Source organism: Macaca fascicularis, chromosome 2, assembly GCF_037993035.2.
Source record: "Macaca fascicularis isolate 582-1 chromosome 2, T2T-MFA8v1.1".
NCBI classification, from domain to species: Eukaryota; Metazoa; Chordata; class Mammalia; order Primates; family Cercopithecidae; genus Macaca; species Macaca fascicularis.
This window is the reverse complement of record NC_088376.1, coordinates 19,005,860-19,024,735: the sequence shown is the minus strand read 5'-3', so window position 1 is coordinate 19,024,735 and position 18,876 is coordinate 19,005,860. Positions and strand designations below refer to the sequence as shown.

At 36.6% G+C, this 18,876-nt stretch overlaps 1 protein-coding gene across 25 annotated transcripts in view; it reads left to right on the top strand.

Annotated features, from left to right (window-relative positions):
- RBMS3 (RNA binding motif single stranded interacting protein 3) overlaps positions 1–18,876 on the top strand; it is a 1,486,333-nt gene that overhangs the window by 861,336 nt on the left and 606,121 nt on the right. For 14 of the 25 annotated variants that reach the window (XM_005545572.5, XM_005545568.5, XM_065539818.1 and 11 more), the window contains one exon: positions 18,409–18,578. In XM_005545572.5, the coding sequence (XP_005545629.1) occupies positions 18,409–18,578 (170 nt within the window). Of the gene's footprint in view, positions 1–18,405; positions 18,579–18,876 lie in introns of all 25 variants that reach the window. The other 11 variants (XM_074030865.1, XM_005545571.5, XM_005545567.5 and 8 more) reach the window with 1 other exon arrangement.

The window sequence follows — 18,876 nt, the reverse complement described above, 5'->3', positions numbered from 1 at the left end:
CAAAGTGTATAAAACTTAGATCCCACAAGATCCACATTCTTTCATTAACTAGCAATGTGTTTACATGGTTACATGGATTTGGAAAATTTGTAAAAGAAATACGTTTTAATCTCAACTGGTCCTTGTCTGTTTTCACACTAGTTTCCCTATTTGTATATATTTTTTCTTCCAGTGGTGGCAGGTATTTTGGGATTTAGCTAAGGGTAAGTTGGGTGGGAGATGCATTTATTTTGGATTCAATGGGATCTATGTTTGTATTATTGCTATCTGTTTTGTGGTCTGAATGGTTTCCAAGAATACTCATACTCCTCACTGTACCAGTGTCTTGGGCATTGTGGCAGGAACATGCTGGGCCAACTCAAGGTTCTATTGTGTTAGGAATGTGGCCTCTGGTGCCCAACACTGGAAAGATGTGGGAAGTAGAAGAAAAAATCTCAAGCCAGAAGCCAACTCTATGCAAAATGCATCCACAATGTTGTGCTCAAATTTACTATCCTAACCTTCCTACCACTCTTACCTTATAACAGCTTAAAAGCTGTTACCATTTATGAGTTGTGAAGCTGAAGAAAACATTTCTGAACTATCACTAGAAAAAAAAATGCCTATCAGTCATTAGAGGACAGGCAGAATTATCTGTCTCTAGATAATTCTCTCTAGAGAAAATAGTATGAAATTACTGTCATATAAAGAGACAATCAAAAGGTTTGCAGCAAAAAAAGGAGAGGGGATTATTTCTGAAGTGTGTCAGGGAATTAATATTATTTTCTACATTTTTATTTTCATGTTGTTCATCAGCTTTTTAATATTGGTGATGTGTTGAAATTTCATTTCTATTCTAAACAAATACTCATTTTTTTAAGTACTTTTATATTTATAAATTTTATTCTTTTTTTTTAAATGGGTCTCCAACATTGTATAAACTTAAGGCACAACAAGACCTGAGTTTGTCCCTGGGTTCAGGGGACACCTTAATTTTCATAATCAAGTATGTAAATTTAACCTCTGGCTCATCCATGGAATCCATGTAGAGTTAAATACCTGTTGCTTTCAACTTTTATGGTGTTCTCCCTTTTTACCTTCAGCTAGCTCTACCCAATAATATCTTAATTCTGTAATTATTATAACTTGGGAATATCCTATGGGTTTATATTAAGTGGAATATATTAGTATCCCTTAGTATGCTATACCCTAATTCCAGTTAAAAAGAATGTCCCCCTTTCTGCATGGTATGGTATTTGAGAAATATATTTAAGCAGACTTTTAAAACTGTTTCAAAACAGAGATATGTGGTTCAAAAACAAAACAACAGTGGAATATATATCAAAGTCGGGAATATCTGAACATGTAATATTATTCCATTTAGAAAAGTTTGAGAATTTAAACTAGTTTCATTTCAGAAAAGTATTTTCACAAGTTACACAATCCTGTGAAATAAAGTATGTAATCAGAAGTGTATAATCTGACAAGGAAAGGAATTGTCTATCATTTATCAATACTCTATTGCTTTTTAGTAAAACAAATGTAATAATTATTTTTACTCCATTTCATAATGGAACACATAAGATGTGTTCTTGACTAACAGGAACTCCAACCACTGGAATTTAAGCTTGTATAATCGGCAAAATTATAATGTCAGTGTTTATTTTTCTAGTTTTCCCCCTTTGTGTCTTCAATCAAAAATAATTTATATCATGAGGCAGGGCTGAGATATTGATTGGTCACTAGAACTAGTATATCAGCTACAGACATAACTTTCACTTTCTTTCCATTCATAAACAAGTGATTATTTGACCTGCTAGGATGTGATAAGTAGTTCAAAGTAAATGGAACACACTAGGTCATGCCTTTCTCAGTCTTCTAATCAAGAAGAAAGTAAGTGCTGAATATACTTCTTTTTTGTTACAATCTGTGTCATTGCACAAAATTGTAAGTTGGGTCCAGGATAGAAACTGGTGGCCAAAATTAGAGGTGTGTCTATTTGTCTCTCTTTCTGAAATGGCTAACATATGACATTAACTGACTTTGTCAGAAGCCTCAGTACTAAATGAAATTAATGACCAGTGGGATCCAAATAAATAAAAGGAAATGTGCCTTTGCACATAGCATAGCCAGATTCAGGATGAATAGACAGTCAATGTTGCAGAATATTGTAATACTCCAGAAAGTGCTTCTTGGCCAATGGTGGGTGTGATAGAATCTCACTCTTCTGCATGACTAAACCAGGAGGATTTAGGCCTTAAAAAAGAGCTCTGTCTCTGTGATGTAGTGTATTCTTTGAGAATCTTTGCTTTCCTCTGCTGAAATAAGGACATAACTCTAGAGGGTGCCTGTTTTCGTTGGGTGAAAAATATTCCTTTGCTAAAAAATGTCTTACATATGAGTCTACTGATGGACCTTAATTCATCTGAGTAAAAGTCACCATGCTAATAGCAAAAGTCTATGTTGTTAGTCCTCTTCTCATTTTATTTTTATCTGTATTGTTACTAAAGCAGTTTTCTCCAATTAACTGTAAACCACAAGGAAAAGCAGTCAAACTGATTACATTTATTATATTTGAGAACTCCAGTTATAAACTAGACCATTCTATCATTGTATTCATTGTGATACTAAAAACTGTCACTCTGGGTAGTAAAATGTGTTTTCCATTATTATAAAGAATATAGTTTACAGTGCAATAACTGGACATTTTCACAAGAATTAGCATTGGATGCAGGTGCCATTTTTTCCTGTACTCTATGCTTGATCTTAGCCAAAAGGCCAAGAAGCAATCTGCTATACTCGTAATACAGGTAAGTATAGACCATATTTCAGTATTTCAAGTTTATCTATTTATCTTTTCTTTTCTTTCTATGCTGTGCTGTGTGCAGATAACTCTGTATTAACCCCATCTGTATAAACTGTTCTACTTTCATTACCTTAGGACTTTAAGCAGTAATTGTCACTGGATATATTTTAATCTTTAAAATATTTTCTCATAATAACATTTATTATTATAATATCATTGAATTTATCTGATGAATTCTAATGATCTGTTCTATTTTACACATGTTATAGTGTAGGTTAAACTTTTATCAGTTATCTGAGAATTATAAATCATTGGTCTTCGTTATATTATCATAACTTTTCTCTAATTAGATCTCTTCTTCAAGTCAAAATTCTGGATGGAAAATCTTAATGCCAGTAGCCTTAGGAAGTTGATCTATAGATAAAAATATTTTCTCTACTTATAAAACTGTCATTATAGTGATATAATACATAGTAATATGGTAATATAATGAGCTGTAATTCTAGGCTGCTTCACTGCAGTGTACACACTTTGTAAACTTAGGCAGATCAATTATCCATTATTCGCCAAAGTGTTGGGTTCCATATGATGTTGGCTATAGTAGAAGGGGAGAGCGATACATATGTAAGTTTGTGTGTAGATTAATATATAAATCTTGCTTATTAAAATTTTGAATTTCACAAGCTATTATTAAGACCCATTTCCAGAATTTACGGAATACTTACATCACTACCAACATGATTTTAAGAAGGCAGTTTGTATCATTACTATTGTAGTTCCTGCTATACTTTTTGCTTTGACGATAGATGCTGTCTCAGTTTAGCTTCTTACATTTGGTGTCTCTGTTTTCATTCTGCTTAAGATGTAGTCAATTTTATGGCATTATTGGTCTGCCCTCTGAGAGCTTAAAGTAGACCCTGAGCATTTGTAAAGCAAGAAATGATGTTAGTAAAGATATGTTAATTGTGGCGAGTTCTCTGTTGGCTGGTAAATAAGGATGTTCTCTTTCAGTTCCACCTTTCTTCGAGAAATTTTCATGTTTCCTGTACTATTCCTCTGTTATATCGTGGAAACTTACTAACTCAGCCTGTGAATTCTGCCCACATATTCTCTCATGGTGCCTTCTGGTCCTAGTAGCTGAGCCAGGGTCATCAATAAATCTTCTTTTCCCCCAAGATATTCCTAGTTGCTTCTTTACTATTCGTTCTTGTAATTCCATTCATCTGTGTATATCATTTAGGATGTTGGGCAGTTGCATAGCATTTCACCTAAGGTCACATCCTGATGGGATTTGGGGGGATCCTAGAGCTGGCTAGGACCACTTGTAAGAGCTGATTGTTATCCTGGAAATGACGTGACTTGGTTGTTAGACTGCTTAAAGGTAAAAATCAGCCGTGTACTTACGTTAAAAAAAAAAAAAAAAAAAAAAAAAAAAAAACCAGCATAGCTATAAATCAGGGCTTTTTCCCTGTTTTATTTCTCTCAGAGTTTCAGAATAGTTGCACACCACTAATTGTGAATAGTTTTCTGTTTTGATTCCCCACTCCATGCAATTTGCTTTTTAGTGCATAGAGCAAGCACTGAGGCTTCTTTAGGGGAAGCAAATAAATTATCACTCCTGGAACACTTTTTATTTTAGTGATTGTACTTTAGAAAAGGCTGTTATCTGCCGGGCACGGTGGCTCACGCCTGTAATCCCAGCACTTTGGGAGGCCGAGGCGGGTGGATCATGAGGTCAGGAGATCGAGACCATCCTGGCTAACACGGTGAAACCCTGTCTCTACTAAAAATACAAAATGAAACAAACAAACAAAAAATTAGCCGGACGTGGTGGTGGGCACCTCTAGTCCCAGCTACTCGGGAGGCTGAGGCAGGAGAATGGCGTGAACCCAGGAGGCGGAGCTTGCAGTGAGCCAAGATCCCGCCACTGCACTACAGCCTGGGCGAGAGAGCGAGACTCCCATCTCAAAAGTAAAAAGAAAAAAAAAAAAAAAAAAAAAAAAAAAAGAAAGAAAAAGAAAAGGCTGTTATCACTATTTGCCAAGTTTTACATAGTATTCTTCAACCAAAGCAAAAACAAAACAAAAGCATCCTCTGAATATTGGAGATGTGTAGAAAGTACTGTGGAATGTATAAATGTATTACTATCCCATTCTTATGCTATGGACTATTTGCTTCAGCTACCCTAGAGCATCTATCTTATGACTTGTTAGAAATTAAGTAGATAATTAAACTGAAAAAAACAATTTAAGCCATTGTTTACCCACAAAATATTCTTGCAGGGGAACAATTTTTTTAAATCTAATTATTTTTAGTGTTAGGAGCCATGAAATTAGTATAGTTTATTTCCTGTGTATAAAACTCCTTTTAATTAAGTGCATGGATATTTAGTAGTTGGTGTGTTATTTAACCTATAAGTTTTTTTTCCACTGACAGTAAGATATGTCTTATTTTAATTAGCACTTTTACCATTTTTAGATATTTCTCAGAATCTATGTATTCTAAGAATGACTTCCCTTATCAAAGTTTTTATTTATCTTAAAAAATTCTTCTAAGAGTCTTGTCATCAGCTTATCTGAGAGCTTTCTAGCTACTATCAGTAGCTACTCTTAGTAGCTAGAATAATACTAACTAAACCTAATGTCACATTAAAGAAGGACATTCTTTAACTTACAATCTAGATAATTTCATTTTGACAAGCATCAATGGATTTTTTACTTTGTATCATGAGATTTTAAACCAGGCAAGCCAGAGTTGGCTAGATCAGTCAACAAACCAATATACCTGTTCACCAAAAGAACATTACTGTTTATGAAAACAATGGATATTATAAAACTGCTTTAGGATTTATGTGATAATAGCTAGCACCTATAGAATGCTGTGTGCCAGGTTTTATTCTCAGTGCTTTACACACAGTCACTCATTTGAAATGTTTAACAGAGTTCCGAGGTAGTTATTATTTCAATTTTTTCAGATGAGGAGACTGAGACAAAAGAGGTGGCAATAGAGGTAAAGCAATATTTGAGCCTGGGTTGTGTGTCTTCAGGATCTATGTTCTTAGTCACTATACAATGACAATAATGTTCCTCTCTTCTTCCAAGCCTATAAAGAGTATACCAGTGAAGGGCAAATGCCCTTTAACTGCCAATCTCTGAAGCTCAAGTACTTCTTTAAAAACGGACAATAGCAATTTGGAGAAGAAAAAGCAGGACTATCTTATCACTGGGGATAGTTCCTTCTCTTATGTAGAATATCACCAGGCAAAAAAAAAAAAAAAAAAAAAAAAAAAAAAGAATCTCCAGTAATAATCACACAAAAAAGAAAAGATGCATCTGGAATTGGACGTGCCTATATTCTTTTGAGAAAATCTCTAAGGTTTGAGGTGGATTGACTTAAAATATACTGAAAATGGGGGTCCTCATAGAGGTTTATAATTATGAGCAATAGAAGTTTGTTTAAATATTTTATAAGTTTCTTATTATAAAAATTATAAATTTGATAATAGTATAAATTGCCTAATATTCATTTTATCATGAGGTTTTTTTCTTAAACTTAAACATTAATTTATTCTCATAGTTAACCACCTCACAGCCCCAAACATAATAAATTTTGAAAATGCATTTTTAGAAAATTATCTGTGCAAGTGCTTATTTCAATTTTTATAATGAAGCAATTACTTTACATGTATTAATTTCTGTCACATTTTTGATCTGTGCTCTAACATTGTCTTCTTGAGGAAATTATTATGTTTTATAGTTCACATTTCCTAGATTTAGGACTTTAAAGGCCTAGGTTCTGTTCACATTTAATTTTGCTACATCAATAAAATATGAATGAATTGGCTCATCAAACAACAAAACTATTTTATGCCATGGAATATAGGTTATTGTTTATGAAATTGCTGAATCACCCTGGTAATTCACTGTAAGAAAACCTTCTCCTTTTTTTGCTTTGGTCCTGTTTAGACAGAAACAAAATTGGTTGCATGTATGTAACATGGAGGATGGCGGAGTTGCGGGGTTGTTTTTTCTTTGGGGATGGCAGGTAAAGTAGACTATATGGTATTGAAAATGCTGACGGCCCCAGGAAGGAAGCTTGTCTGCCAAAGAGAGACACATTTACTCTGTACCTACAGCTAATCTTAATTTCTATCTTTTCTTGATATTTAGCAATTTTACAGTTTAGATGAAAGTTTGGTTATTGATTAAAAAGATAAAATACACCTTTTCCCCTCAAATTATATTTTTACTTCCTACAAATCTTTTAATAATGTGCATGTTTGGTCAGGGCAGGTATGTGTTGAAAGATAGGTTTCATATGCCAAAATATAAACCTACTTCTTGAGCGTGGGAGGAAACTTGAATACGGTTTCTACTAAAAGGAGATTAATTACATTTTAAGAAATTCCTGTAAATAGTAGCATAGCATAGAAACTGTGACCATTATTTCATCAGCACATAGTATGGGCGATTATACCTTGTATATAAGAATGATACACATTAGCATTGTCCAGTAGAACTTTCTGTGATGATGACCATGTTCTGTGTCTACCTGTCAGGTACAGCAGTCAGTACCCACATATGTTTTTCAGCATTCGAAATGTAACTAGCACAACTGAAGAAATACATTTTTAAATTTAAGTTAATTTTAATTAATTACATGTGAATTTAAATAGCTGCATGCTGCTAATGACTGTTAGATTGGACTGTACATATCTGGATTTAAACCTGGAGTTAACCGAAGTGAAGACTGCCTAGCTTCAGGTCCTGGGTATGATGCTGAGCAGCTGAACAACCTTGAGAAGTCATTTAACCTCCCTAATTCTCAATGTTCTCTTCTTCAACGTAGAGATAATAATAGTTCTTACCTCCAAGAGTTCTGAGATCAGAAAATAAATCAATGAGCATAAAGCTCTTAGAATTGTGCCTGAAATATAATGTATGCTCAATAAACTTTAGCCATTGCTATTCTTATTTTATAATCTTTGGTAGATATTGATGAAGGAGAAACTGAAAAAGTATGGAAATGAAATAGCTCTAAAGTAATAAAAGGAATATGTCCTGAGTGGGTATAATTCTAGGTGATCCTTGAGGAATATGTGGGATTTGGATAAACAGAAAGTAATTACAGGGTGACCATACATCCTGATTTGCTTCAGACAGCCTCAATTATTCCTTGTGTCCTGGTTTCATTACTAATGTCCCCCTCTTTTGCTCTCACATTTTCCCGGTTCGTAAGAAAAATATTAAGTCACCATAGAATCAGATACAGGAGTACAACCCAGGCATTTCAGATGCAGAGAAGATAACATATTAAGGTATAGATGCAGATGTGACTATGGTGTGGTTTGAATGGTGAATACTGGGAAGTAGAAGGAAACAGGGATACGTGTAGGCTGGACACATTATGGAGCTGGGATGAGAACTGGTATAAGGATTGTATATGCTATTTGTGCTATTATTGAATTGCTCCTGTGTCAACATAGATTCACTTTCAGAAAAGCAAAGTTCTCATTTAATTGGACAAAAATATTTGGTGTATCAAAAAAAAAACTGATACTATGTTCTGATATGTGTTCTGATTGTATGTCCATTACTGACAGTAATTTTTGTTTTATGTAATGGGGAACAAAGTGTGTTATTTCTATCATCCCTTTGCTACCAGTAGCCAAATCAGTAATATAATTGGTTAATATGGAAACTAGTCAATTAAAAGGGAAAATGCCTCATTATTGTCTGAAGCCATGACTTTCATAACTGGAGGAAACTTTGGAAGAGTTCTTTTAGTTGCAATAAAGTATTATCACTGCATATTTTATGTTGGTGCTCTTTAAGCTACATCCATTGGTCTCCTTTCTATTTAGGAGGGTATCCATTTAAAAAAAGCTGGGGGAGGCTGAGCGCGGTGTCTCACACCTGTAATCCCAGCACTTTGGGAGGCTGAGGTGGGCAGATTACAAGGTTAGGTGATCGAGACCATCCTGGCTAACACAGTGAAACCCTGTCTCTACTAAAAATACCAAAAATAAATAAATTTTAAAAAGTAGCCAGACATGGTGGCACCCGCCTGCAGTCCCAGTTAGTTGGGAGGCTGAGGCAAGAGAATTGCTTGAACGCAGGAGACGGAGGTTGCAGTGAGGCTAGATTGCACCACTGCACTCCAGCCTGGGCAACAGAGTGAGATTCCATCTCAAAAAAAGCTAGGGGAATTTTAGTTGTTGGCAGTATTACTAATTGTAATTTTAGGGAAATAAGAGTATTAGACTGTGAAACATAATATTATGTAAAACACAAAATTAGGAAAAACCTCATCTCTACTAAAAATACAAAAATATTAGCTGGATGTGGTGGGGTGCACCTGTAATCCCAGCTTCTACGGAGGCTGAGAGAGGGGAATTGCTTGAACCAGGGTGATGGAGGTTGCAGTGAGCCGAGATCATGCCAGTGCACTCCAGCCTTGGTGACAGAGCAAGATTCTGTCTCAGGAAAAAAAAAATATAGAGATTATGGGGGGAAAACTAAACTAAAAAATTAGGCAAATACGTCTTTCTTATTAAGTGTAAGAATCTTACGCTAAGCATAATTGTACATTTCGGAAGACCTCTTTATCTCTGATTGCGTTTGACATTGACATGGCTGGCTAGCCCAGAAATCTCCATAAAGAGTTTCTGGTGACCTGTTCTGGGTTTTCACTCATTGCCCACTGATTCTAGTTCATCATGAAAGCAGGCATTTGGGTTGATCTCTAGGTATTCCTTGGACAAACAAAGCAGATATTCCATTATGGTCACTTTCAGTATTTTGGGGGAATGCTCTGATTCTAACAATTATTTTCCATGGTGTAGCTAATACTGTAATCTCCAGCTGGGGAACACATCATGTCTCATTATCCCATAAGGAACCAACCATTATCAACATTGGAGTCCTGAGTATTTTGGGTTATTTTCAAGATATACACTTGACTTTTTAAACTAATGCCATAAGCATTGCAATGTCTGAATATATGTTAATTTTGTTTGTTTGTATTTAAAGAGATAAAAATTTAGTCAAATTAAAAGAAGAATTGGGCAAAGACCAGATGTCATTGGCATTTGAAAAACTGAGAATCTTTATAAAACTCCATTGATGTCATTTATAGCAACCACTCTTTGCTAGCTTATAAATTTATTAATCAAATTTGTTTATAGGTGCTTGAACTGAACAATAACTAGTTAATTTGTGTTTCTAAGTACCATGAATTTTAAAATGTCATTTAATATCTAAGCCTCTGAATGGAATTCAATGACTTTAAATTAAACCTATTTGTAAATAGCACAGAGCAATGTGTGATTATGCAATCTGCTGAGGTTTTCAAAAACTAACATTTAGAGCAAAAGTGAATCCCATTCTAACAGAATTTTAATAAAAATTCAGTAGTGATTTGTAAATACTTTGAAACAAATTAGCCATTCCATCCACAATGATTGTTTCATCACAGCTTAGTTCTTGATGAAAATGGCAAGCCACCATTCTAATGACATAATTTCATTTCAAGAATAGTGGCTTTCACGTTTAAAACATCACTGGCTCTTATAGCACCCCCTTCAAGGTGAATTACTCCAACTAGAACTGAGAAGGCAATGCTCATATTGTGGATCTGCCTCGTGGTGATGATAATGACAATGATAATGATGAGAAAACAAGAAAAAATTACTGAATATTGGCTCTGTGCCAGGCCCTGTGCTAAACATTTGACGCATGATTTATACATTTTAGCTTCACAACACTCCAATGAAGTGAAATAATCATAATTCCTCTTTCACTCAAGACAAGAGGTTTAAGTGCCTAGTTAGTGGTGGAGCTGGATTCATAGTGGGCAATCTGGAGCTCTTAAGCACCGTGTTACCACTGTTGACAGCAGCTATTACCTAGGCCAGTTGATAGAGAATATTCAAATGATTGCCTTTTATGAGGAGTTTTGTCTTTTATTGCTTATTTCCACATCTGAGCTTTGGGTAGGAAAAGAGAAGTAGGACAGATTTTCACCAAACTGTTATAAAAGACCTAATTGAAACAATTGTGTACTATGCTTGTATTCTAGATAATGGAGAGGCAATTGCCTAGCATAAAATTGCAAAGCCATAATGTATGTGGTTCATGAAACCATGGCTATAATTGCATGGCTTGCCTAGATATTAATTTAGCTGTATTTGTTATTACTTGCACAGAGAGTATTCATATTCGCCCTCATTTAAGGCTATTATAGACACACTAGTGACTGCCACAGTTCTTACCATGTCCACTCTCTAATGTTGTGTTCACACTAGAGGAGAGGTCTGAAGAATCAAGGTTATGTGGAAATTACACTGTCAAGGAGATGAATCCAATAGCCTGTAGCAGTGTTAATCAGCGAGCAATGGATTACATGTGTACGTGCAAGCTAAATAATGTATGATTTAAGACAATAATGTAGTTTGTATTCATTTTTGGATAGTAAAAGGGTTGGCATGTCAGTCCCTTGGGAGATTTTATCCAGGGCTTTACCCTTGAGTGGATAAAAAGAGTACAAATTCTATTGCATAGGAGATGAATAAAAACAAATTGGGGATACCATCAGCAGAACAGACTGCTGTGTGATGGAGTCCAAGGCTACTCCAAAACCACCAGACCAACTGCCTCAGGATCCTGCCAGCAACCAGATGCCGGCAATAGAACTGACTGCAGTTTGGCATCAGGGCTCTGTGATTCCCAGCCAAGGGGGATTGCATGCAAAAAATATTTAAAATTCTCTTTGTAAAGAGTTATGTTTTCAATCAGAAGGAGAAGTATGTTTCAGACTTAGTCTGCTGAAAATGAAATGTGGCATACTGACATCTTGGTTGCAGATGGTGGAAGTAAGTATATTGGAGAGGGTGAATGCCATGCGAAGCTGAACTTTGGTTTGGTGGTAACGTTTTGTTTATGGTTTTTAGGCCATTGAGTTAGTATCATTCTGTGAGGGATACTGTATTAGCCTTTCAAAAGAGGGTCTGGGTCTACTTAAAATAGTGATTCTCAACTGGAAGAGATTTCCCAATCCTACAGGGGGACATATGGCAGTATCTGGAGACATACTTGATTGTCACAAGTTTGGGAGAGGGTAGTGCAACTAGCATCTAGTAGGGAGAGGACAGGAATGCTATAAAATATGTTACCATGTACAGGACAGCTCCCTAAAAGAGAGAATTACCTTGTCCAAAATGTGAGTGTTGCCAAAGTATGGAACTAAGGTTTAAAATTATCTGGCTCATATATATTAACTACAACCCCGCCTGCAGACAAGTGTTCATCAAATATAGTTTGATATCGTATAAAAGAAGATTGTTAAATAATTTGTTTTACTCTATTGATGTGTGAGCAACACTTATTGAATGTCCCAAATCCTTTCTGTTAAAAAAAAAAATATATATATATATATATATATATATATAGAAGAAAACACAACTAACCTTTCTCCAAACCTATATACCCAAACCACACATTTTACAAATGTAGTAGGACCCAGTTGATTCACTTTTCAAACTTGAAAAATGAGGCATGTTAACAAAGCACACTAAATGAACCAGCTGTTTAGGATGATCTACAAGCCAGTTCATTTTCCTGTTATTAAATAACAAACCATGAATCTTGACAAATGAACCCACTTGTTTGACATTATTTGAAAAACTCATAACATGCTTGGTTCTGATGGTCACTTCCCCTTTGAAATTAAATTTTAAGATGGACTTCATTTAAATTCTGATAGAGAAAAAGAGCCTATTAACCTTCATCTTGACTGTCTGCTGTTTATCATCATCATTCCTTCCCTCCTGCTGATACTTAGACACTCCAGAGCTTTTGCCAGAGCGTCATCCTCCAGTGTTTACTTCAAGGAAGTGTTTATGTTTATTAGTGTCCATATCATTAAGAGCTGAAGTTCTGCAGTGTTGTGGGAGACTGCATGGCTTCTGGAGTCCTTGGCCTCAAGTTGGGCTCCAGCTGTGTGACCTTGAGAAGGTCATTTACACTTTTTGTGCCTCAGTTTCCTCATTCATAAAATGAGAAAAATATTATTTGCCTCATTGTGCTGTTATGAAGATAGCGTATAAAATGCTTAGCAAGCAGAAACAGATGCTACCTGTAATTATTAGGATTACTATTTTAGGACTAGCATGTTTTACAATGGATGCTAATTCATCTTATTTCTTTTTCTAAAGAGGACATTGGCACTGATCCTCTGAGATAGCCTCCCTAATGTGTGGCTGAGGGGCTTTAGACCCTATTCCATAATCCCTGTCAGAACCTTCCAGCAAAGCTACAATGAATAAACATCTAAGAAAAATCTGCATACTAACCAAGCATATGCAGCTGCAAGAGAAATCCTCTATCTCTCTTCTTCAATCAGAGTGTCATCCAAAATCCCCTTCTGAATGTGCCATTTCCACCGCTTCTAAGCTGACACTGCAAATTCATAGCAACCCCTTGCCCTGTTATAGCGCAGTGTTACAGTGTTCAGCAACCCCAGACCGTAAACACTCTCTACTCCTAAATAGGATTTATAAAGTGTGACTTTGAGCAATATAGCAAAGTCAATTTTATCTGCTGGAAAATATTTTTCTTTACTAACATTTTAAAATCCCTTCCTCAGTGCTCCAAAATGATTTAAAAGCTAATCAATGATAAAATTCCAAATCCCTCTAAAGACAAAGAATTGAGAAATGAAGCAGAGCCACTTTAATCAGTAAAGTGGCTGCTGTGACTCATTAACCCCTAGAGATCATTGACACTTCTTTTATTTGTTTATTTGTTTTTTAAGGTACTGTTCTTTGGTCATATGTCTTTGGCAGCAAGAACATACAAAATCGCTTTTGCTTTTCACAAATTAATTCATTTAGGTCTGTGCATTTGTCAGGCATTCCTGGAACTTTCTGCCAACATTTTGTTGATTAAAGGATGTGTATTTGCAAAATGGGTGGAGAGGAAGGAATTTATAATTCTTAAAAGCAAAGAATGATTTATAATGCTGACTGCTACCTGAATCAATCAGTGCGTCATCAACAGATAAATGAAATACTAAAGATAAGGAAGAGTTCCCACACTGGGTGTTAAAATCTGTGGATTGATTGGTTCAATAACACTGAGAACATCGACCACTTTCAGCAGAATTTCTAGAATTTACAAACAAGGATATGACAAAGAAAACTGCCTTTTTGTATTTTGTTCAGAAAGCTTCTGAAATACATTCTTTCTTCACAAGTCTGGTGCTTCCACTCCTAAGTATAAATTACGTATCTCACTTCAGTGCACACAAGTTCCCGATCCTCATCCCAACTTCAATTGGCTTTTGACTATTTTGTTAATTTTTTTCCCAGTGAATTTGCTGGGTCTTTTGGAGGACACATTTATTGTTTTAGGCATCATGCAATTTACTAAATGGTGTTCTGGTTATGGAAATGCTCACAAAGAGCCCTGGGAGGGAAAAGAAGTAAACACATATTGATCATCCTGTAGCTGGTGCTTTCTTATTTGATTAGTCAAGGACTCAGTCTGAACTGGTCCTTCTAATCCGTGATACATAAAGCTGGAGACATTTTTCTGGCTCCCTGGTGGTTTTAAAGGCTATGCAATGGGAAAAACTGCTTTAAACAAAGTCTCATTTTTGAAAAAGCCTGAGCACAGAATGGAATTCAAAGAATTTGGAGAGAGGGGATGTGAAAGTGGTAGCAAACAGCGTTAAAAAAGCCCTGGGAATTTTAAGAGAATAAGGCATATAAGTGAAGTAAAGAGAAATCCCATCTGACCCATTATGAGATACACCAGGAAGCCACTTCGGCAAGCATGTACTGAACACCTACTGTGTGCAGGACTTGTAAAAGAGGTAGAGCGTAAGTTTTGTGAGGATTCCAAGAAGCTAACCAGAATACTTTATGTTAGGAAATAAGTCATAGTTTTTTATGCTAGCTAAGAAACTTAAGCTTTATGTAGATATTAAATATCAAAAAAGCAATGAATATATTCTATTTAATCCAAATACCAGGAAAAGAAAATTTTCTCCGGTGTAATTCGTTTTAAAATTCTACATGAAAAATGTTGATACTAAAGTAATTCTAAAGAATAGTTGAGAAAAATGTTTCTTTCTTTCTTTCTTTCTTTCTTTCTTTCTTTCTTTCTTTCTTTCTTTTTTTTTTTTTTTTTTTTTTTGACAAAGTCTTGCTCTGTCGCCTGGCTGTAGTACAGTGGCACGATCTCGGCTCGCTGCAACCTCTGACTCCTGGGTTCAAGCAATTCTTCTGCCTCAGCCTCCCAAGTAGCTGGGATTACAGGCACGTACCACCATGCCCAGCTAATTTTTGTATTTTTAGTAGACATAGGATTTCCCTATGTTGGCCAGGATGGTCTTGATCTCCTGACCTTGTGATCCGCCTTCCTTAGCCTCCCAAAGTGCTGGGATTACAGGCGTGAGCCACCGCGCCCAGCTGAAAAATGTTTATTTCAAAGAAGAAATCTGGAGGCTCTGGGTTTTGCTCCTGTCATGTCTACTCTTTCACTTTGGCATTTCTTATCTATTGGTCAAGGTGTGGTTTGCATTGCACAATTTTCTTTCTTTTTTATTTTTATTTTATTTTTTTCTGAGACTGGGTCTTGCTCTGTTGCCCAGGCTGGAGTGCAGTGGCACCATCATGGCTCGCTGCAGCCTCAGCCTCCAGGGTTCAAGTGAACCTCCCACCTCAGCCTCCTGGATAGCTGAGACCACAGGCACATGGCACCACACCCAGCTAATTTTTGTGTTTTTTGTAGAGATGGGGTTTTTCCATGTTGTCCAGGCTGGCCTCGAGCTCCTGGGCTCAAGCAATTCACCCATCTCAGCCTCCCAAAGCGCTAGGATTACAGGCGTGAACCACAGTGCCCAGTCTGGACAATTTTCTTATCCCCAACCTACCCTGACTTCCCAATGAATAAGGGGCATAAAAGATGAAACATGATAGAAAGCTTGAAGCCCACTGCATATGAGATGGTACAGACTCTGGCTGAGGGGAAAAATGGGAATTCAGAGAAAAGGGTGTTTCCAGGAGGCTGGCTGAGATTTTGGTGGCTGACTGTATTCTGAGATTTAGAATTAAGAAGCAGATAAAGCTAACACCAAGTTTTCTAGCATGGAGACTGGCAGAACAACAGCAACACTGAAAGACATGGGGTAATTGTATTGGGTGGCTAGTGTGGGGAATTGGGAATGAGAGAACAGGTGCAGTGAGTTGCATTTGATATACTGAATCTAAAGCACATTGTCTTATAGATAGTGGGAAATAGGGACTGACCACATTTAAAATCCTGGAAGGTGTGAAAGATTACTATTGCAACAAACGAAGCTGGGTACTGCTAAAACTTGGCCTTCTTTCTCTATATGCTAAGTGCTGTCTTTATTCCATTTTTTATTATATATATTATAGCCTAAATATTTCTCAAGCACCTACTGTATATCAGGCGCTAGACTAGGTGCTAATCATGTATGGGTTTGACACATTCCCTGCTCTCAGGAAGCACACAGATTGGTGCTAGAGACAGGCATTAAATAAGCCAAAAATAATTAAATAAGACCAAATATGCTGAAAGCTTTGGAGGAAAATACCAGTGTTGTAGGATGATACTAAATTTGAAATCAGAAGGATGGATTAGAGCCAGCCAAGTAGAGTAGGGCTGAGAATGGGAAGGGTGAAAAGTTGGGAGTACCACAGTGTCTGGTCTAAGAAGTGATTGGAGAAAAAGTCTGATAAAAAATCATGTGGAGCTTTTAGGACTTTTTAATAAGTTTGGTGGGAAGCCACTGCAGGATTCTACCTAGAAAGTTCAGCTGTCTGTGATTAAGGCCACAGTCAGCTCTATTTCCAGGATATCTCATTATTTACCCAGACCCAACGGGCCTGTCAATTTTGTCAGCGGCACAGGTTTTGGAATGAAAAGACATATTATTTTCATGTTGAATATGTTTCTTGAGGTTTTTTTTAAGAATGAAACTGTAGAGACACAAAGTACATTTCTTTCCCTCAGATTATATTATTCCTTACCTTTATGCCATGGCACAAAAGGTATTATAGTTTGACCTCATCTGAATACTTACTTGCTAATGTTCCAAAAATATGCTGTTTGAGAAATACATACCTTCCAACTGATAAAATAGCTAAAGACTCTTCATCTTCAGATTAGAACCCAGCCCAAAGTTTCCCCCCTGGAATCTTGATGAATGTGCTTATTTTATTTTGGGGTAGCACTTGGGGTCACAACTGAGAAAATTTGGGATAGTTATATAGGTTGATACTACTACAAGACAGATACAAACCACAAGTATTAACATTATTGTTATTTTTACTAATATTGTACACTTACTAATTTCTAGGAACCATTTTGTTTGCACTAACTCAACTTTTTGAAAAAAATCTTATAACTTAAGAGAGTACCGTTATTATCTCCTTCATATTAATGAGAATGCTGCTTCTCAGAGAGGTTAAGTCACCACTTAAAGGTCACAGAGCCGAGAAGAGACACAGCAGGGCCTCAACCTAGACAGTCAGCATTAGTTGAGAAGTTTTGAAGGTATGCCTGTATAAAGAAAGGAATAAGCATAATTAGTAAATATATCTATAAATTCTGGTATGTATAATTTTTAAAACCCTCACATTGTGTATTCTGAATTTCTAGGAGTCATTTTATCATTTTAATTTTGCCATATAATAATGTAATGAATTAAAACAGTGGTTCTCCCAGGGGGAGATTTCTACCAGCACCAGGGAGCATTTGGCAATGTCTGGGAATATTTTTTGGTGATCGCATCTGGGGAATGGGCGTTACTAGAATCTGGGAGATAGAGGCTAACGATGCTACTAAACATCTTACAATGAACAAGGACAGTGCCCAAAACAAAGAATTATCCTGTCCAGATGGTTCATAGTGCCTAGGTTGAGATCCTGGATTAGAGTAATTTAAAGAGGATCTTGAAGGTTAGGAAAGAATGGTAGCCCCATCTTGCAAACAAGGAACATTCAACATAAAGAAACAATTTTGGGAATGTGAGAAAGAGCTAAGATGGATTCATTCATTCAGTCATCCATAGAATCACTATTTGTAGGAATGATTTCTTTGTATCAGGAATTGTGCTGAACAGTAATGTTGAGGAAAACAATAGGAGCCAGTTTCTTTGGAGAAAGGAAGGAACAAAGTTATAGAGGGAAACCAAAGATGCTAGGGTATTAAAGGTAAGCTAGGGTCAGAGTTTATTGCCAAAAGTGACGGTTTTATTAGGGAGGAAGATGTGCTACTTTCCCAGGCTAAGGAGAGTCACTGTAGTCAGAGACAAGTTCAAATGCCATATGCTACTGCCAGGAACACCTGGTAACTGCTTTTTGTCCCTTTTATGGCTGACTTATGCTGATCTGAACAGAGGGCCAGGGTGGGGGAAGCAAATGATATTCTCGAATGCAACAGAGAGTAGTGATAGAAATGTGTGTGTGTGTGCGTGTATGCGTGTGTATTGGAGAGGACACATAGCTTACATTGCTTTCGAGTTGTGCTGCTGGCCTGTGAATAGGTGCTGGCTTTTGTTTTTCCAGTAACAGCTTTTTCTGTTTCCAGCAGTCCTATGCACCAGCTCCCCACCCCATGGCTCCTCCCAGCCCCAGCACAAACAGCAGCAGCAACAACAGCAGCAACAACAGCAGCGGGGAACAGTTGAGTAAAACCAACCTGTACATTCGAGGCCTCCCACCAGGCACCACTGACCAGGACCTAATCAAGCTGTGCCAACCGTAAGTGTCCTTCTGCTGCCTGTGCTGTTTCTCACTCACATACTTGCCTTGGTGGGCAGGATGTGTTATTGCACTCAATGTACTCATCCACTGGTGTCTCAGTGAGGAAGACTCTTCTTTACAAACAGGACTTAAATTTGAGACTCAATGCTAGTTTATTTTTGGGAGTGGAAATAGTTTACTTTTTGTTGTTGAGTGAAGTTCTCTAGCAGATATACGTGGAAATGCTGGCTGATTCATAGATATTTGACCTGCAAGATGAAGATCAGTAAGAGTCACACTCTCAAACCATGTGGCC